Source organism: Musca domestica, unplaced genomic scaffold (genome assembly GCF_030504385.1).
Source record: "Musca domestica strain aabys unplaced genomic scaffold, Musca_domestica.polishedcontigs.V.1.1 2, whole genome shotgun sequence".
In the NCBI taxonomy this organism is placed as follows: domain Eukaryota; kingdom Metazoa; phylum Arthropoda; class Insecta; order Diptera; family Muscidae; genus Musca; species Musca domestica.
This window is the reverse complement of record NW_026712249.1, coordinates 3,906,653-3,929,050: the sequence shown is the minus strand read 5'-3', so window position 1 is coordinate 3,929,050 and position 22,398 is coordinate 3,906,653. Positions and strand designations below refer to the sequence as shown.

Below are 22,398 nucleotides of genomic sequence, written 5' to 3'. Positions count from 1 at the left end.
GAAACAAAACAAAGTGAGATTTTTATGATAAGCGAATAAATGTTTGTATTTAATGGCAATTCTGGTAGTTTCGGTCTATTTCATTTTGTAAAATTTAATGTTTCGTATCTCATGGATACTGTATTTTTTTTTGATAATACTATAAAACACATCACTCATGTGAGTTAATTGTTTTGTTTGCTTTTTCTGCAATTATAAAGCAGGTATTTTTTCTTTCTTTTTCGAAAATTAAGTGCTCAAAACTTTAATGATTGCACGTTCTTGTTAATTCATAATCCATAAAACACACACACATTCATGTTTATTTTGGATGAGTAGCTTTTTTTTGCTTTGTTTGGGATGCTGTTATCAGTAGCTAGTGTAAATAGTATCATCGTCATCTTTAAGTCAAATTCTCAAAACAGATTCCGTGAATGGCAAATCGAAAAAAACGTTTATTTTTAAGGTTGGCAGAGGTCAAAAATCTGACATCATAAAAATAAGTCATTTGCTTCTGTTGCGTTACGTTTCGATTCCGACTTAATTGTCAAGCACAGTATTTTGAAAACGATTTTTTGGAAAAAAGTTTGGGTAATGTTTTTGAAAGACTACAAAGGCTTGGTAATTGGGAATTTTAGTGCTCACAACGATTTTTGGTATTCCTTTCTAGGCAATGACCCGATGCAATCAGTGCTGGCAGAATTTGGCAATTGCAGGTTATGACTGTGTATGTTTCCACTCGAATAAGGGGAAAGTGCAATGATTCCCCAAACATAATTATCTTAATTTCCTCCATTAAGCCTTCTGGGGTAACCAAAAAATGTATTTCGAAACCATTTCGGAGGCCCTCTAAGAGAATATTCAAAAAATTTCAGAAAAAGATCCACTTCGAAAAAAAAAACCGTATATCAGCAGAAAGTCAATGCTTTAAGAAGATAACCCTCTCTTCCATTTTTTTTATGAAATATTCATATTGACATTTCTTGGAATCCTTACGTTTTAGGTATATAGTGTCCTCGGCAACATTGTTGATAACAATACGAATATTATTATACCCTCAGCCATATGCCTACAGAGGATTATATCATATGATATGCGAGGATACCCTGGGTCTCTTTGAACCAAATCAGTTTCAAGACATTTGGAGTCGATCTAGTGATGTCCGTCCGTCCCTCTGTCTGGCTGGCTTGTGCGCATGATAACTCCCGATGAGACTATCCGATTTGATTCAAATTTGGTACATCGTAATATTATTGTCAAACTTAGATCGAGTTCGGAGATGGGCAATATCGGTCCACTCCTTCTGGTACCTACCCCACAATATGACATTTTCAAAGAAAATAATTTACTACACAGAAAGAGAAAGGATGGTCCGATTTTGCTCCAACTTTGCATATCCTAATATTTGCATCAGTGCTAGGTCAGGTACTTCATCAAATACCTCCCCCACAAACGGTCAAAATTTGGAATAATTTTAAACCTTATAAATTAAGATGTAAGAGCCCGATTGTCTTCAAATTACACACATCACAAAATTTTTATTAATTCAAGGTCTGGTATGAAGATGAAATATATCGGTCTACTCCTTCTGGCACCTCCCCCACAAAGGGTCAAAATTTTAAATATCCATTAAGCTCATAAAACACGAATTAACATCCGATTCCATTTAGGTCCCAATAATACATCCCAATATTTCTATTAATATGATATTTGTTATAAAGATGGTAGAGATCAGACCCATTCCTTCTGACAAAGGGTTGAAATTTTGAATAACCAAAACGATCAAAAAATCCGGAATAAGCATCCGATTCTCTTCAAATTGCACACTTCATAATCTTTTTATTAATCAAAGTTGTGGCGTAAAGATGGACTATATTGGTCCTCTCCTTCTGGTACCTCCCCCACAAAGGGTCAAAATTTTGAATATTCATGAAGCTCATAAAACACGAAATTAACTACTTCTTTCATTCAGACTTGGCACATCTCAATATTTCCATCAACACAAGATTTGTTATAAAGATGGTAGAGATCGGACTATTCCTTCTGATACCTCCCCCCCAAAGTATTAAAATTTTGAAGATCCAAAACGATCATAAAATAACAATCAAACTTGATCCATCTCAATATTTCCGTTAACACAAGATCTGTTATAAAGATGGTAGAGATGTCACTATACCTTCTGGTACCTCCCCCACATAGGTTTCAAGATTTTGGAAAACAAAACGCTCAGATACCTCCCCCACTCTCCTTCGGATACCTCCTCCAAAAATATATGGACAGAGGGACGGACATGCATAAATCGACTCAGAATGTGATTCCATGCAGATCATTAAAGGAAACTGTGGGTCTAACTCGACTCTTTCTCTGTTATAAAAAAAATCACAAAGACATAATACCCTGACCACATTGTGGTGTAGGGCATAATTACTTTTCGACTCGATTTTACTCTTGGAGAAAACTCATACTCTATTTTGAGCAATTTGAGTATCCATCTATTATATATAACAAAAGAGTATAGGGTAAACTTCTTAGATAATTCGTAATCTTCGTCTCACGAGTAAAATTGATCAAATTGGAGCTCTCAATTTGTATGATTTGAGTTAGGGTCTTGAAAAAAACAATAAAAGTTAGGGTCTGAAGAAGCAAAAACAAAAAAAGTGGAACACTTATATTTGATGGGACACACTCCTTGTTGATCGCTAAGAATGAAAATAAATTAAAACAAACCGGATTATGAAGAAATCGCTACTGTGTTTCCATAGAAAAGAAAATATGAAATTTTTGATGACCTACTTTCCAACATATCAATTGAACGAGTTTCAAAGAAAAATGTAAAAACATGATGGCTATTCTTACTAACCAATCGATTGTAAAAAAAAGATACCTTAATCTATTGAACATTGAATTTAAATCTGCTACGAATTTATCAAATCATTCTGAAAGTTGTTCAAATTTCAATTCAATACCTTGGAATTTGCATCTGGCTGTCATATGTCGTAGCTATTAAAGCCTATAATTACTTCGTACATAAACAAGCCGTACACATGTATGTGTGTGAAAATGTTCCATATCCATTGATTTATTTTTCTTTTATCAATTTTGTTTCTAATTGTTTTTTTCGTTCGTCATTTTTCTTGCAGCCTCATTGGCCATAGAAATTGGAATATGTATTATATCGATGCGCGGTAGTATATTGGACTCTGAGGTCCGGGCGCCAATAAATTTGTGGATTTATTTAAAGACTGGTGAGTCAGAGTAAACAATAGTAAATAAATAAAACACAACAAAATATATCTTCATACATACATACATACATCATATTTGCATACAAATAACAAACATACATACATATGTTTATACACATTAGAAAATGGAGGTGAAAACAGATGACAATTTTTTTCACACTGCTCGCTGACCAATGCAAAAAAGAAAAAAAATGAATATAATTTAATTTTCTTAAAAAAAAAAACACACCTAATAATGCCCTGGGAGAAAAAAGCTATATTAAAATAACATGAGCAACATGGAACGAGATTTAAAAAATTATGAGTTTTAAAAATAGCAAATTAAAAATATTAAAAAAAGTAAAAAAGAAGCTAAGTTCGGCTGGGCCTAGTTTGTAATACCCTCCACCATTTTGAAGAAACTTGAAAAATGTCTAAAAACGAAAACGGGAAAACGTTACATGGGGACTATACGAAGACGTGGTTCTGTATAAGTATTATTTTGTCATAAGATGTAGTACTAATTACGAACGTTACATACGAAATTTGAAACAATTGCGGTGAATAATGTCGCTAAAATGATTCAACCACCGAATTAAAGGAGGTGCCGTTATATGTGGCCATTATGACGTGGACCTATAAAGACAAGTATCTTCCGGGCGGTAAAGTACTCAGAAGGAGCTCCTTATCTGGATTTTCAAACAATTGCATTGAAAAAACTGCAACGAAATCAAACGCCATAATTTTTACATTTTTTTTTTTAATTTTATTGAATGAAAGCAAAAATGTCGGAAATAGCATCAAATTTTAGAATAAGTTTGTTGGCACAAATTATGGCCTTCAAACAGCCAATGAAACCGTCACAAGCTGCCCGAATGTTGCTCTGCGGTATTTTGGTCCCTTCCCGACGAAGCGCTTGCTTGAGGAAATCGACACTTTGGTATTTTTTAGTGCCAACCTTGCATTCCAAAATACTCCAGACACAATAGTCCAACGGATTGGTATCCGGAGATTTTGGTGGCCATTGAGTGCTGGAAATGAAGCGAGGAATCGCATTTTGTAACCATTCTTGGGTGGCGCGTCCTGAGTGCGATGGTGCTGAGTCCTGTTGGAATGTCCAAGGTCTGCGGCCAAAAATGTTTGCGTCCCCAAGGCTTTTATACACCCTCCAGAATATTTTCGCGGTAATATTCGGCATTTATTCTGATGTCACGGTCGATTAATACGAGCGGAGAGCGACCATCGTCTGTTATGGCGACCCACACCATCACCATGGCCGGCGCTTGAGTTCTGTTGGCCAACCGAAGGTGCACATTTTCAGCTGACCTCTTTGGCAAGTAAACACGATCATTTTGTTTGTTTACAAACTGCTGGGCAACGAATGTTTTCTCATCGGAGAAAACCAAATTCGGCAGTTCGCCACTGTCGGTTAAGCGAAGCAACTCCTTAGTTCTTTTGAGTCTATTTTCTTTCTGTTGCGGTGTAAGTTTTTGCACTTTTTGGAATTTTAATGGCTTTACCCCAGCTCATTTTTCAATAATTGCCGAATGGAATATTGCTATATGTTCAGCTCACGAGCCATTTTTCGGTCACTACGACGCGGGTTTCGATCAAGTCGCTTCTTTACATTTCGAACCATTTCTGCTGATGTTGCTGTTTTCTTCCATACACTTTCTTGACGTCGGGCTACGCTACGACTATCACGGAACGAGCGATGGTACGAGACACAAAAGATTTATTCACATTTAAATGCTGGAGTGTTCTAACGGTAGCCACTTGTGGTTTTCCAGCCAAATATAAAGAAATCCCACTATCACGCTTGAATTCCATAACTTTTTTCTGGAAAATGCTCATCAAAATGCTTTTATACGCTTGTAAACAATATAATGAGCTGTCACTGGTATAATTTTAACAGCTGCCGGACGAGTGACTTAGAAATGACAGCAGTCTGAAGTTGGTCGCAGTTTTTTTTTTTTCAATTCACCCTGTATACCCTCCATAGAATGGTGGAGGGAATAAAAAGCTAAAAAGTCGACTTCGAAAGTTTAGTTTTTTTTATCATTCCTTATAAATATGTATGTATAGTTGTGTGTAGATATGTTCCCGCCAATTTTTCGTACATACATTTTTTCTATAACAAGATTATTTTCTAATATCGTTTTTTTATCTCCTTGATTTCCCCAGCTGTAATGCTATTTGATATCTCTTGGTTAATCCTGGGTTCAATATGGCTATCCAAGTATTATTTGGATTCTCCGGTTACTACACCAAAACAAATATTCTTTGGTAAGACAAAATTAATATTTTAAAATGTTTTACAATTTAATATATTTCTACATTCTTTTTACAGCAATTGTGATCTCAAGCTGGGCTTTAGTTTTTATAACTGGAATAACAGTTTGGTGTACCTTCGATACGGCCGGACGATCTTGGGTCAAAATGAAGAAATATCAACGATCGATGCGTGAAACAGAATCTCGTTTTAATTACAAGCGCAGCAACAGCATGAATCGCAATTGGCGCCAAAGGTAAGTCGGCAGGTGGGATTGCAGCAAGTCGAATTCACTTATTCGCGTTAAGTGTAAACCTGTCAGATGTAGATCAATGTTCTCATGCATCTTCCACACAATATTTTTCCATGGTAAATGTCCATGAAAGTTGACCCGCCCAAATTGGAATTCCATTTACATGTGAAATACTGTGAATTATGATGCTAGTGATAATTAAGTATTTACATTCCAGTTTATCGCTGAATATTGCTTACATACCCTCGATAGCACGAGTGCAGAGAAAATAAATAGGCAATGAATGTTTTTTTTTTTTGGAAAACAAAAATCGCATCAATTGAACACTCAAAAAGTGTTAAACAATATTCTTTCTGAAAAAAAAATTAAAAAATGCAAAGCGGAAACAATTTTCGGAATTCAAATACTTTAAGTTCCATTTAACGATCGTAATAATCGGTCAATGTCACATCTGATAATCCGATTGTTTATACCGTCCACCATACATATGGAGGGTATATTAAGTTCGTCATTCCGTTTGTAACTCATCGAAATAATAATTTTATACGTAACAAAGTATATATATTCTTGATCAGATTAAAATTCTAAGACGATTTATCCCTGTCCGTCTGTCGCTCTGTCTGTTGTAAGATGGGCTACATTGGTCTACGATATCGTATAGTCCCAATATAACTGTACCCCCCGATATGCGGTATTTTGGTGGTTGTAGCCAATCAATTTTTCAATGAAATTGTATCAAAATCCACGAAAGGAGCTTCTTCTGAGCATTTTACCCCCGGGAAGAATATTGTCTTTATAGGTCCACAATATCGTATATCCCCTATATAACGGTTCCTCACTATATTCGGTATTTTGATGATTTTTGCTACATTTTTCAATGGAATTGTATAAAAATCCATACTAAAAGTTCTTTCTAAGCAATTCACCCCTTGAAAGAGAAATGTCTTTATAGGTCCCATGTTCGACATTTGAACGATTTTACAGACATTATTCACCGGAGTTGTTTCAAATTTCTTATTTAGAATTCGTAACGGGTATTACAGCCTATGACAACAAAATTGCGTATACAGGCCCACAACTTCGTATATCCTACATATAACGGTACCTTCTAATATTCGGTATTTTGATGATTTTAGCGACATTATTCACCGGAGTTGTTTCAAATTTCGTATTTAGAGTTCGTAATGGGAAAGTCTACGCTAGAAAATTATCTATGCAGGTCCAGGTCTTCGTATAGGCCCCATATATCAGTACCTCCCCATATTCGGTATTTTATCGATTTAAGGTACAATATTCACAAACATTTTTTGAAATTTCGTATTTGAAGTTCCTTATAGGCACTACAGACTGTGACAGAAAATTGTCTATGCAGGTCTAGGTCTTCGTATAACCCCGATATAACGGTACCTCCCAATATTCGGTATTTTGCTGATTTAAGCTACTTTATTTAACTGATTTTTTCAAGTTTCGTATTTGAATATCTTATGACAAAAATTGTCTATACGGGTCCTCGTCTTCGTATAGACACCAATATAAAGACTACATTAAGTATTTTTAAGATTTTAATAAATTTTTTTACGGATTTTATTTTTTTTTTCGAACTTACTGCTTTTTTACTTGTATATTTATATTTTATTCAAATTATAAAAACTTTCCAGTTTGAAATAAACAATTAGCATGCAAAACAATGCTTTAGGGAAATCTGTGAAAAATCAATAAGCCAACAGATGATATTGACGTCAAATTTTTACAGTTCTTTCTGTCACAGTATAAGGTCAACGAAAGTCGTAGTCGATTTCGAACAGCAATCTGTGCCGTTCCCCTAAGTGTCTTAAATCAACACAATAAATACTTTTCGAACATTTCTACAATATGTCGTCATCGAAAACTTTATACTGCATTTAAAATCATTTAAAATCTTGTTTCGTTTCTCTTTGCAGAAAAGTGATACGAGCATATCAAGACAGTTGGGACCAACGGTGTCGCCTGCTATTCTGTTGTATGGGTTCCTCAGAACAGACTCGCAACTCTTTTACCGACATAGCTAGGCTATTGAGTGATTTCTTCAGGGAACTGGATGTTGTGCCATCGGATGTGGTGGCCGGATTAGTATTATTGCGTAAATTTCAGCGTCTCGAAAGAGAGGCCATAGTGCGACAGGTGAGTCGAAATACTAACAATTTTCCCAACAACATTAATATTCATAATAATCACTCTTCTTATTTCCTTTCAGAGAAAAAATGGTACCTATGAATTTCTAAGCGGTGTGCCCATAACTGAGCGCACACAATTTCTTGCCTTGAATGATGCCAAAAACTATGACTTCTTTCAAACGGTCATACATTATATGTACTTTGCTCAAGGTGCCTATGGCTGGCCCATGTATTTTATAATTAATCGAGCAAAAATCTGTCAGTTGGTGCCGGAACTGAAGTAAGTTTTTATTATAAGAGTTTAATTAAAGCTTTTACTTGACATTCCACCCTCTTCTTTATTTCAGATGCTTTGGCTGTTGTACGGGCGGTGCTGGTGCCGCCGCCACCGAGCCTGAGGTTATTCAGGACAATTGTTGTTATTGTAACTATGCTGCCCTCAAAAAGACTCTACAAGTGGGAGACATTGAAATTGTTTATGTCACATATCACGTGGACGTGGGCGAGACCCCATTTTTCGTGGCCATCGATTATACACAAAAGAAAATCGTAGTTAGCATACGTGGCACGCTGAGCATGAAAGATATTCTCACCGATTTGAATGCCGAGGCAGAGGTGTTGCCACTCAATCCACCACGTGATGATTGGTTGGGCCACAAGGGTATGGTCCAGGCTGCGGTTTATATTAAAAATAAACTTCAGGAAGAGAATATCATTGAGAAGGCCCTGAATAAGAATCCCGAGAGAAATACCAATAGTTTTGGTCTAGTAATTGTGGGTCACTCACTAGGAGCTGGAGCTGCTTCAATATTGGCGATACTCATGAAGCCAGACTATCCATCGGTGCAGTGTTTTGGTTACGCTCCACCCGGAGGGCTTTTGAGGTAAATATTACGGATATTCGTGGTATCCTATAACAATCCAACTACTTCTTATCTAGTATTTAATAGGAACTATTTGATGAGCCGTTTTGTCAATAGGTGATAGCATCGTGGAGTAGGAAATAAAAAAAAGTTAAAAAGAAATGGAACAGTGTGGCTTGTTTGTTCGGGATACCGTAGTATTTTGTTGTTGCAAAATGGTCAGGCTTACCCCTATATTGTTGTTTTTATAAAAACAACGTTTGTTTATTAGTGGAGAACGATGGTAATGTTTACCAGGGGGTAAGGCAGGGAATACCTAGGTTTCGGAAAGAGCCACCAATCCTCATCAGTTCCCTTGTTTTTGTCTGGGATATTCTCCCCAGAAGTTATTTTAAAAATAACTTCTATGACAAAAAACACATTTTACCCAAGTGACAAGATCGTAAGCTCAATAGAAGAGGAACCAAAGAATTATATAAAACTAAAATTCTTTTGGAAAGTCTTCTAAATCTTACAACCTGACCATTTTGCAACAACAAAATACTACGGTATCCCGAACAAACAAGCCACACTGTTCTATTTATAGACAAGGCACTGTCGACGAAGGGGTTTTTGTTGTAACAGACAAAACCAACTTACATGGTTATGCTACTTCGTTCAGGTTGAACGAAAGCATAACAAGTGGAGAATGATGAAAATGTTTATAAGTGCGGTTGTAAGATTTAGAAGACTTTCCAAAAGAATTTTAGTTTTATATAATTCTTTGGTTCCTCTTCTATTGAGCTTACGATCTTGTCACTTGGGTAAAATGTGTTTTTTGTCATAGAAGTTATTTTTAAAATAACTTCTGGGGAGAATATCCCAGACAAAAACAAGGGAACTGATGAGGATTGGTGGCTCTTTCCGAAACCTAGGTATTCCCTGCCTTACCCCCTGGTAAACATTACCATCGTTCTCCACTAATAAACAAACGTTGTTTTTATAAAAACAACAATAAAAATAAATATAAAAATAAATTAGGTATCCCAACAATAGGTGCCAACACTGTTTTATTAAATGTTGCATATTTTTAGGTGTGAAAACGTCACAATCCCTAATCGCAAAATACATTATAAAAACGACAAAGGTTCTGGTATGGTTGTCGGTAATATTTCCAAAGACACTATATACTTAAAATGTTAAGATTTTAAGGAATTTTAATTCAAGGAATATGACGGAGTTTGCCCCCTCTATTTATGTTACTAAGCTGTATATATCTAGGCATTATTTTGTTGTGTGCTTCTAGATGCAAACACATACATTTTCTGTTTTTATGTACTAAATATTAATTTCTGTTTCTTTTTTTGTAGTATGCCAGCCGTTGAATACTCCAAATCGTTTATAACCTCTGTGGTGTTGGGCAAAGATGTTGTGCCCCGCATAGGTTTATATCAAATGGAAGCCCTAAGGGCCGATCTCATAAATGCTATACAACGCAGCATAGATCCAAAGGTAAGAATAGCCTTTACATTCAACCAAAAATAATAATAAATAATAACAAAAAATAAACTCTCTTTTTAACTCCCCAGTGGAAAACAATATCATGTTCAATTATTTGCTGTGGCTGTGGACCCGAACCAAAATCGGTATTGGAAATGTCTGGCAAAGATACCCACATAAATAAATATCAGGAGGAGCGTGGCACAGCTCGTTCGACGAGCACCCATCCGACAGATAGTTCAATAGCTTTAACTTTACACCAACCCCTCTATCCACCGGGGCGTATTATACACGTTGTCCGGCACCACCCGAAGGCCGATGAGTAAGTATAGAAATGTCCATTTGGTGTTAATCTTTCGTTTCAATTTTTCTTTTTTTATTGTAATTCAATTGTGACAATTTTAAATAATATTAATTTAATGCTTTTCATTGCTATTTATTTGCTTATTTCCAATGCCAATTCCAATAAATATGCAAATAATTTAATTACAGGAAAAAATATGACAGAGGTTGGAGGTAGGAAAGAGACGGTTTTGCCCTCTAGAAAATATAAAAAGGATATCTCAGAGTAGTGTTTTTGTGCATGCCTTTTCTTTTTCTTCTTAAAAAAAAAGACAAAAAATATGTTGTTTATAATCTGCATGTTAATGTTTTGTGTTTATATGTTTGTATTAAGAGACAAAGATTTAAAAAAATATGAATCCATTCAAGGTCTCACATGTAACATTTATTATATAACTAACATGTATAGAATAATGATATCAACATCAAATGGAAGAACATTTCCATTCACTGTCGTTGTGAGGAAACATTTTTTGGGCAAACTGTATATATAAGAATATTTTTTGTACTATTCATAAAATGGATTTGTATAGGGTTGCATGTTTTTGGAAATAGATTCGTTTTACACCATTTGGGATTTTAAATATGTGGGTGTTCATTTTGTTTGTAGGAATCTTTAAATTTCTTTCTTATTTTGTTATTTTCCCAAAATAATTTTTACATAGAGAATACTTGAGTTTAAATAGCTGATTGACTCCAAGAGCGCTTCATCTTAAAAAAAACAGTTTCGGTAAAAAAATCGATTAAAATGTGATTTCCCGAATTGAAAAGATAATTTCACAAATAGAAATATAACTATATAGACAATTTTTTGTAATGATGTTATTGGATAACGGCGCTACATTTTATAAAACTAATATACTGTTTTGTTGATTTAATCTAGATAAAAACTCTGTAACTTATTGAGTTCTACAGATGTCAACAAGAAAGATATGATAAAATTCGTAGAATAGAAATTGCTAACTTCACTCTTTATTTATTTTTCGAAAGTATTTATATTCTGGTAGTCTTTAATTTAAAAATGAATGAAGGGATTTGATTCGTCATGAAACGAAAATTTAGTTTTAGGTAAAGTTGAATACTTCAAATTATGAGATAAGTAATTATTTTTCTAATATTCCTTCTATTTACATTTTAATAGTAAGTAAATATCGTTCGATTTGTTTGACTCCTACATACCTCAACCCATGACCCTTGTGTAACTTTTGCGAATGAAATACTAGAAGAAATAGGCAGCCACGGTTCATCTTCAAAACTGATATAAGTTTGGTAGAAATATTACGAGTTGGAATGTTTAAACCAAATGGGTACCCAGCAAAATTTAATGGAAGTGATTCTACGCGGGCAATGATTTCACAGGTTCATTTGCTTGAGTTAACGAAACATGAAAGTAAAAATATTGACTATCTGAGTTTAAAAACGGTTTAAATAAAGCTCCCGCATATATATGTTTGTTAACCTATTTAAGTTTGAAGCACCATAAAGCCTTAACTTGCTGCGAATATTAATATTTTATGACAGAACTTTTGTAAAAATCGGTTTGGATTCATATTTAGTTTCACTTTACACCACTACCAATGTTATACATGTATACACAGCTGAATGTGCAGGTCGAGGGGCACATAATTCCGACCACTAACTACCCCAAAATCCTTGGGGTCTCATTCGATAGCATGTTCAAGACTTCCGCGCAAGCCACAGCTATCTGCGATAAACTGAAAAGTAGGAACAAGAGAACAAGGAACAAGACAAAATGCTTTTGTACGCTTGTAAACAATATAATAAGCTGTCACTGGAATAATAAAACGAGTGGCTTAGAAATGTAGATCTCAGTAGATCTCATACTGTATAGTGTTATATTATTTCAGCGGAAAATGTTAGTTATTTTCTTAAAAATTAGTTTATAAAAATCCCTTTAAACGAGATTGTAGGAAGTTCCCCCTCTTTCACTATTCTTTGAAATGTTGGGACTTAGATTCTATAGAATCCGAGTACTTAAGGTATATAGTGCTATATTACTTCCGTAGAAAGTGGTTCCCTTCATTAAAAGTTGGTTAAAAAACCAAGTCTAATATTCTACAAAATTAAGCGTTTAAGGATATATCAAAACTCTAAATCCTACCTAAATGACTGGAATTTATAATTACTAAAAATACATTTGGGATTAAAGCCCAGTTTATGCAAAAGTCTCATACAAAACCATATTTTAGAAAAATGACAAAATTATTTTTAATAAAATTAAAATCTTCTCGATTTCATTAATTCACAACTTTTAAGACTAAGGGAAAACTGCTCATTGACTTTTAAATCTAAACACTCAATAATATTATAGAACATTTAAATGTCTATGTATGTCTATGGTTGAAGAAACACTTTTAACTCATCTAATTTTAATTAAAGAATAATAAAAATATGAAAATATGAAAAATGAAAATATTTAAATTTTTTGCTGTTTGCATGAAAACCAAAACTCCAATATAAATATTGGCATCGTTGTGAATAGGAGCATTGTAAATTTTCCTGGATTTCTTGGTTTAAATGTCCCCACGACATATATGTGTTTGTACAAAATTCAATGTGTTTTTGTCAATGTTCAATGTTTTTATGTTAAAACCTAACCTTTCGCTCTAATTTACATTCAATTTTTTCTCATTTCCCCCTTCTGAATTTCGTTTACAGAAATGTGCTGAAAAGTCGCGAGCCCGTCTATCAGGCCATCTGGGCAGATACCACAGATTTCGATGAAGTTCTAATATCGCCCGTAATGCTGCAGGATCACATGCCGGACAAGATTTTGGCTGCCCTCAAGAAGGTAATTGCCGAGGCGACTGACGATACATCGTCGGCGAGTAGTAATGTCAATTTGACTGCCCCCCGTCCGCCCCATTTTGTTACACAACATGTTTGATGAGACTATGCCTAAAAGTATGCAATGACATTGAGAACATGAATACCTCTCACGCTTATTACCCTGCTGTTATACCCTACACTTGGTTTATTTTTTGTAATGAAGCAAATCTCTTTTGTGTTAAATTATTTTGTTTTTATTTTGTTGTATTTATAATTATTGCTATTATTGTTTTTATTATTATTATTATTTGTAATATTTTGTAGTTTTTTATACTTTTTGTACATTATTGTTTATCTATTAAGATTGTCCATTAAGACATAGAGAGATGATGTTAGATTTTGTATATATGTATTAAGTTTACACCTCCTTTTTTCATGAAATAAATATTTATTTATTATTTTAGCAATTTTGGTTTTTTGCTTTATTTTTGGTTTATTATTTATGCACATTTTTGAAATATAATCTACACAGGGTTCCTTTAAGCACGTGTTCTCAAAGTATTCAATATCAAAATCGAAGAAAATTTTCGAAATATTTTGTTATTAACGATGCGACAAAGTGAAACGCCATAATTTTATATATTTTTTTCAATTTTATTGAATGAAAGCAAAAAATGTCGGAAATAGCATCAAATTTTAGAATAAGTTTAGTTTTGTTCGAATTGGTCACCTTCGGCACGAATTGTGAACTTCAAACGGCCAATGAAACCGCCACGCGCTGCCCGAATGTTGCTCTGCGATATTTTGGACCATTCCCATTCCCTTGCTTGAGGTGATCGACGAGAATATCTTCTTAGCAAAAATTTAAAAACTCATTCGTTGAACCTGGACCTGTTCAAACTGAACCGAATTCTTACTTTTTTAGGCTGACCCTTGTCCATAACATATCGAATACAATGAGGATTAAATTATATTTCTTTCCATTGTAGGTGGTAACAACCAGTGGTCCACGAAAACCTCATCGACAGGCATCGAATGCCTTCTCAATGGCATCGAATGATCTGCAGCGTAGCAACCAGGATGTCTACAGTTGTTACAACATTTCAAATGCCGATATTCATCAGCAGCAAGCCGACGGCATGTCACAAACATCACATCATACGGCCGATACCCGATCGAATACAAGGACAAATCAAACCGAGGCCCAAATGCATGCAACCCTCACAACGGTACAGCAACTACAACTTCTGCAGCAGCAGCAACAACTGCAGCTGCAACAACAACAAAGAGTATGTTTAGAAACATCATTTACCAATCTCCATAGTCCCGTGATGATCCACAAACATGCGCATTTTAGTGAAAGTGTAAGCTCCAGTAAGGCCTCCTCGTTGGCGGGCAGTGTCCTCAGTCGTAGCCAGTTAAGCAGTATCCAATGCGATATATCTTCCGTGGCTGAGAATAGCATAGCAACGGTGGCAATGGCGGCGTCACGCCGAAGCCCCATGGTATCCATTCACAGTAGTGAAGCCCACTCACATCGGCTGGAACAACAGCAGAATGGCTCTAGAACAAAGCAGGTTGCATTTGAAGATTTGTCGCCACCTGAGACGGCTGCCATTACAACGGTTACCGGCAATTTACAACGCCATTCCTCGGAGAAGGGTCCAAACAGCGCCAGCAAACCAAAATCTTTGGTAATACCTCCTTTGCGCAGAGCCTCAGTGAACGATACGGATGATGCCAACAAACAAAAGGCCGACAATTGGGGTGTTGCCCCCTTGGCAAGTCCCGAGACCCTCTCAGAAATATCCAGCATATCGTCACGCAACAGCCTGGGCACAAGCCTCGATCGTCAGCTGCACGAGGGAACGGCTGCGAGCGACTTGTCGAAAAATGGTTGTGACAACAACGGGGGCATGTCCATGTCACCCGAGGAAGATATTTACGAATCACAATTACACACTCCCAAGGTGATGCGCAGAGCACCGAAATTCACCGAAAATCTGTCGACATGTGCCGAGGACAAACGTAATTTGGACCAATACAAACGAATGGGCCGGGTATTTATTAGCCATCCGCTATTCCACCATCAGCCAAGTCAGAACTCCAGCGACGATGATGACGACAGCTTTGAATCGGCCAATAGCTATAAAAATAAACCTCAGCAAAATGGCGGAACCATTCGAATAGAAGTCGAGCCTAACTGCCAGCCTCAATGTAAATCCGAATCGGAAAGGGAAAAAGAGTTGCACATAACAACAATGACTGATGTCTCAATAAAACAGTTAACAGCCAGTGGTGATAGCATTCTCTACGATCAGGACGATGAAGAATCGTGCCAGAAAAATACAATAAATATTATGTCCTCATTGGACACCGGAGACTATTATAGTGCGAACTCATCCATTGAAAGAGTGTCGTCGGCAAATCACAACAACGACGACGACCACTACGACAACAATGAGGTGGAGGTGGACGAAGAAGACCTCAGAGTGTCTGCCAACACAACGGAAAACTATCAGCAGAATCACACCCAACGAAGTGTAACGATTATTCCTCCAGGTGTCTTAGAGTCACACTTTCCCCTGCACTACGACGCATTTACATCCACAGCCACAATTGCCACAACGGAACCATACACGACCATCACCACCACAACGTATACTCCTCCTCCTCCCCACATGGCAAACAACGATGAAGATCAGCAACCGCAACCGCTACCACAACCACTACCACAAACACAGACTGTAACAGTACAAAGCCCTAGCAAAATGTCGATATTATCAAGTCCATCATTGCTTGGACGCAAACGAAACAAATATTGTATATATCCCTCCGGACTCACGACGCCATCGTGTATTGTTGGTGGTGGGGGTGATGTCAGTGTCAGACGACCACAATACAATACTGCCACCACCACCGCCACCGCAACTACAGGATCCAATTTACCTGAAATTCTAGTAACAAATGGTACGACCAGAAGACAGCCTAGTAGTAAAATGTTAAACGAAAGTACGGTATAATCTAACTACACCGAAAACGTTCTATTCACAAAGATCCTATGAAGATAATAATAATAATTTCGAATTGATAATATGTTATGTTTAACGATCGGTTATCCGTCCGACTATATAATGATAGCAAATTTTTCATTCGGCCTGAGGTGTTTCCATTTAATTTATCTGCCAGCCGATGATGAGACCCATAGTAGAGTTTGATGACAACTTAAAAACAAAATGGCCCCTTTGTCGACTAGCATAAGGGTTAACATTGATTATAAGACAATATATACATATAATCTAAGGACTCAATAAATCTTTATCCGAAAGTTTCCAAAAATGGGAAAGAGACTCTTCTCTTTCAGCTCTACTTCAATTATCTGCACAGTTTTCCGGTAATTATTTTTTGCCACTCATAAGGATTTCAAATAATTTTTTTTTTCCAAGAACTGAGTGACAAATCTCACTAAAAGGCTCCTATCGGGATCCACTGTGCCAAATTTACCTTGGCATGACGTTCCTCGTTGCAAGCCGAGAACCACCCCATATCTTGAAGGACATATTCTGTTACCTTTACAAGATTTTGTCGAATGCAATTATCTCTTTCTCTTTGCTAAGTCATTTTATCCACATTGCGCTTTGAAGTGTTAGTGGCATACTTTCGTTAGGTACTCGACTCCCGGCGAATCCAGCAGTTTCAGCATTACAATTGATTCCGTCTGGGCCCAACGCTTTGGATGATTTAGCGTTCCGGACGACATTTGCAACATCACCCATCGTAAACAGTGGTTGTTCCTGCTCGGCGGGAAGAGATCTGACACGACGTGGTCCTCTTCACTTCGCCCTGTCGCTCTCGGGGTACTCAACAAATTGTCGATTGAAATACTCTTCGGATCAATAGCGTTGCTTCGTCAGAAGTGACTTTGGTCCTATCATCCTTTTTTTCAGGGTTCGAGAGCGACTTTACCGTTACCCACAGCTTATTCATATCAGTTTCAATGTTGCAACACTTCAGATGGTCTAGCCACTTTTTCCGCTTATGTTCCTTTACAAACCGGTTGATTTCCACTGTCAAATCACTGATGATGTTTCGGAAAATCCTTTCTGCTACCCGAACATCAGAAGGGTTGGGCAGTTCTCTGAAGCGATGGTTGGTGAATTCTCTGAACTCTAGACAGCGAGTTTTCCCATGGTTAAGGAAAGTGCGGCTTTCAGAGGCTTTGAAATCGGGCGACTTGGTTATGGAGATTATCGTCATTTCTCACGTCATTTATCAGACCGGGTGACACTATGGTTAAGTCTGGCGAAATGTGACACTCTCCATTTTTCGGGTGGGGGCATCCTCGTATATCGTGCAGAATGTGAGGCAGTCAATCTGCTCTACCAGCGCTGATCCCCTTTGGTCATTACCTAGGACAAAATGCCACAAATTATGGTGGGCATTAAATAACCTTGGCGGTTATTGTCTGCCAACAATGGGCTAATATTTGGCAAATAACGCGGTTCACAGCTATCAATCGGCTCATTAAGCACCTCTACCACACTTGACTACTACCTCCATACATTCCATACATGGGTCACTAGAGACTAGCTCAAGCGAAATAGGTATGTACTGAACAGAATGGTGTAACGGGAACGCTAATCCCCCATCTCCACTTCTGCCTAACCACAACAACACTATAGGCTGTAATTCTTATTCAGTTTGGTTTCTGGCACCGCTGCGTTCTTAATATTCCTCCGATTCATAAATTCCACTATCTCATGTATTTTGCCCCGAAGTTCCTTGCAATTGAATTGCAAGAACGGTGCACGATCAGGAGTTGGAACAGCAACATGTGGAATAATATGATGATGCTGTGTTGGTTGCTGTTCTGGAGACTGCAGTGGAGTTCCATACTCCGACGACGACTGTGATGAGGACGACGAAGACGTGGACTAGCTGGGGACTACGCTACTGCAGCATGTCGCAACATAATCATTTCATTGTAATCTCGCAAACGCCTTAGTCCGGAACAGTTCCTAGAATGCACCCATTCTCTACATCCACTACATCGCACCGAAACAGATTTGTGGTGGATGACGTACTGACAAACCGAGCAGAATCAAAGACCCAGGTTTTCCTCAATCCCGACACGGATCAATAAAATCCGGAGAAAGCATTCCGGGATATGCTGCTACAAATGCAGAAAAATAGACAAATTCAAACATGTACAACTGGGTTGGCAACCGCTGGCCGAAACTGGAATGTTGTTGTTTCGGGTTAATCCGATATCGTAGAAGCCACTGCCGTGGAATTGGATTCTGTTCAATAGTTTGTGGTGACGTATAGTGATTGGAGGAAGACACTTGGATTGTTGAGGCATCATTAGCTTTCTCTTTATAAGTTGGTTGAACTAGATACTGATGACATATTTCAGATTACAAAAATACGGCTATCTGAAATAAAAATCAATTGCAAGATAATACATATTTTGCAGTTGCAGTGTGAAACATTTCCGTTGGGATACATACAATATTCGGAAAATATCCAACAGTCGTGTAACTTCTACAATATTTTATTTTTTTGTGTCGTCGAAACATTTCCTAATGCAACATTTTCAACACGTCTCGACACATTTGTCATGGTATTTTCACTCCATATGGAATCGCCAAAAGCGTTTTCTTCAAAAACAACCAACTCCAAGTCAACGAATTCAACTACTGACCGTTAAACTTAACATTTGTTCAAATCAAATATTGAATCTAGGTTTTTTTCCACACTGTCCTATTCTAATCTGAAAACACTCTAGTCCTAATTGTAGTCTATAGCATAAACTAACTAGTTAAAATGTTTAGGACATTGTTTGTTATAAAAAAAGAAACAAAAAGAGAAAATGAAACAAAATACTGTAGTTGTCAATATTTTAACTCTACACCTACAAATCAACCAAACAACCAACCAACCGAACAGCAACCTATAAAACTTAAATGTATTGAGATTATTCTTATTATTATGACTATTATTATTATTACATTTAGCTAGTTATAGTTGTAAGCATACTGTGCGTATACGTTTAACAGTTGTGTGCAGTATGTATAGTTATACAATACCTACTACATACCTACCTAAACTAACTCAAAGAATGAAAAGAGAAAACACTAACAAACTATCAATGGAGGGAATCGAAGGCCAGAGGAAAGGTGTCATGTTTCGCAGTGAAACCTGACATTTCTCCATTGGCGTTTCGCACCACCCTCCCCCTAACACCTAACACGAAACCAATTAAAGTAACTAAATATTAGGAAAATATCATAAGTAGAAAATTTACAAAAACAACAAAAACAACATTACTTAGGAAATGTAGAAGTAACGAATTTGTTGAACAAGTGATAATGCCATCCGTTTTTTAACATAGTTGCGCGTAATAATTAATAAACACAGACATACACACATACTCATATTAAGAAATTAGAAAAAAAATAAAAGAAAGAAAACAAAGAATTCTCCCGTCCCGTGTCCATGTCCTTTTACCCAAAACATCCAAAAATGAAAAGTATTAAAAGATCTCATAAATTTCGATATTTTTGAAAGTGTACAGCAGTTGTGAATCGACAATTTTAAGAGTTAACAAATAATTCTTAATAACTTTATTTTGACTTGAGGTCAATTGAAACACCAGGGTTTATTTTTATATTTTGATTTTTATTTTCCAATATTTCAGTCTTCAGTCAGTCGAAATATTGGAAAATAAAAATCAAAGTTAGAAAAATAAAACACTTATGTTTCTACTGACCTCAAGCTAAAATGAAGTTATTAAGAATTCATATACAGGGTGAGATAAAAAAATTATAAAAATTTATTTTTTTAAGTTTTATTGAATGAAAGCAAAAAAATACGGAAATAGCATCAAATTTTAGAATAAGTTCAGATTTGTTCTAATTGGTCAGCTTTGACACGAATTATGGTCTTCAAACCGGCCAATGAAACCGTCACACGCTGCCCAAATGTTGCTCTGCGGTACTTTCGCCCATTCCCGGCGAAGGATTTGCTTGAGGTGATCGACATTTTGGTATTTTTAGTGCCAACCATGCATTCCAGAATACTCCAGACACAATAGCCCAACGGATTGGTATCCGGAGATTTTGGTGGCCATTGTGCGCTGAAAATGAAGCGAGGAACCTAATTTTTTACCAATTTTTGGGTGACGCGTGCTAAATCCTGTTGGAGTGTCCAAGGTCTGCGTCCAAAATGTTTGCGTGCCCAAGGCTTTAATACACCCTCCAGAATATTTTCTCGATAATATTCGACGTTTATTCTGATGCCACGGTCGATAAATACGAGTGGAGAGCCACCATCGCCTGTTATGGCGGCCCACACCCTCACCATAGCCGGCGCTTGAGTTCTGATGGCCAACCGAAAGTGCACATTTTCAGCTGACCTGGCTGGACAACGAATTTTTTCTCATCGGAGCGGAGAAAACCAAATTCGGCAGTTCACCACTTTCGGCCAAACGAAGTAATTCTTTAGCTCTTTTGAGTCTATTTTCTTTCTGTTGCGGTGTAAGTTATTGCACTTTTTGGAATTTCAATGGCTTTAACCCGAGCTCAAATGGAATATTGCGATATGTTCAGCTCACGAGTTCAGCTTACGGTAACGAGCGATGGTACGAGACTGAAAAGATTTATTCCCATTTAAATGCCGAAGTGCTGTAACGATAGCCACTTGTATTTTTCCAGTCAAATATAAAGAAATCACACTATCAATTGAATTCCATCACAAATAACTTTTTTTTTCTAGAAAATTCTCACCAAAATGCTTTTGTACGCTTGTAAACAATATAGTAAGCTGTCACTGGAATTATTTTAACAGCTGTCGGACGAGTGACTTAGAATTTGCAGCAGCCTGAAGTTGGTTGCAATTATTTCATCTCACCCTGAACAACAGGTCAACAATAAAAAACAATAACAGTTAACAAATAATATATTGAAATCAATGGACAAAAACCCGTCTCGATGATATATTAAAAAATTCTTATAATTGAAAAAACTGTTCCGAATCTCTGTAAGAATATTATCATTTAAACTTGTCCATCTCGGTGACTTAAGTCGGATACATCGATATTAGGATAAATATTTGAATGATTCTAAAACAAAGTCTGAAAACCCCAATATTTATTCTTTAAATTCATCTTTTTTTAAGTGAACTCTTTCAAAATGGCGTATGTGACCCTACCTTAAAATAGCATATGCTTGTAATAACACAATCGTAAAAATTCACAACTAATTTCCTCTTAGTTAATCATTTAATAGGCTCAGTTCCACAAATTAACTGAATTCTTAATAAAGTATTTTAGTATTCAGTATTTAGCAAAATTTTCCAATATTTTTTCTGGAGACATTGTGTCGATTTTCTTCTTTGTCGAAACGAAATGAGAACAAATTTAAATATTTTACATAAATTGATGACTGTGATGTGAATGGATCTCCTCATATAGATTTTAAAATGCAAATGTATATATACAGAACAAACAATACAACAAATAACACTTATACATTAACACACGAGTACATGTGAATACCAACCAAAAAAAAAAAAAAAACATGTTCAAAATCAATAAAAAAAAAGATCAATTTTATTTTTTTACGTTCCTTTTTTTCTCAGTTTTCCTTTGTGTTTTTTATACAAAACATAAAACTACAAAACATATGCAGAATAAATGCGCAATGCAATTATTAAAAAAATAAATAAATTAAGAACTTTTACAAAAGTAACAGTTTTGTAATAATTTTCAAATAAAAATCATACAAAAAATGGGAATAAAAAATAAATAAAAATGTAAACCAGTAAATGTTTTATATTTTCATCGTCTTGAAGGTTTGTACAGAGGTAAAAAAATAAATGCTATATTTTCATACATAAATCGTACTATTTCTTAATAGGGGTCATACCAAAATGTGATCCTATATTGATAAAATACCAACATTTGGTGAAATTAAATGGAAAATATGGCTACAACGTAAAAATAACTCGAAATGAAATAAAGCAAAAATTGGACAGACATGAA

The 22,398-nt window shown here is 36.1% G+C and overlaps 1 protein-coding gene across 2 annotated transcripts in view; it reads left to right on the top strand.

Annotated features, from left to right (window-relative positions):
* Window positions 1-21,877, top strand: part of LOC101889429 (diacylglycerol lipase-alpha) — a 40,716-nt gene extending 18,839 nt beyond the window's left edge. Inside the window, exons 4-14 of one of the 2 annotated variants that reach the window (XM_059121674.1) lie at window positions 3,120-3,224; window positions 5,388-5,489; window positions 5,554-5,731; window positions 7,669-7,888; window positions 7,962-8,161; window positions 8,229-8,765; window positions 10,094-10,235; window positions 10,313-10,545; window positions 10,716-10,739; window positions 13,245-13,377; window positions 14,345-21,877. In XM_059121674.1, coding sequence (XP_058977657.1) covers window positions 3,120-3,224; window positions 5,388-5,489; window positions 5,554-5,731; window positions 7,669-7,888; window positions 7,962-8,161; window positions 8,229-8,765; window positions 10,094-10,235; window positions 10,313-10,545; window positions 10,716-10,739; window positions 13,245-13,377; window positions 14,345-16,378 — 3,908 coding nt within the window. In that variant the 3' untranslated portion in view covers window positions 16,379-21,877. Of the gene's footprint in view, window positions 1-3,119; window positions 3,225-5,387; window positions 5,490-5,553; window positions 5,732-7,668; window positions 7,889-7,961; window positions 8,162-8,228; window positions 8,766-10,093; window positions 10,236-10,312; window positions 10,546-10,715; window positions 10,740-13,244; window positions 13,823-14,344 lie in introns of those variants that run through there. The other variant, XM_059121673.1, reaches the window with a different exon arrangement.
* The last annotated feature ends 521 nt before the right edge of the window (window positions 21,878-22,398 follow it).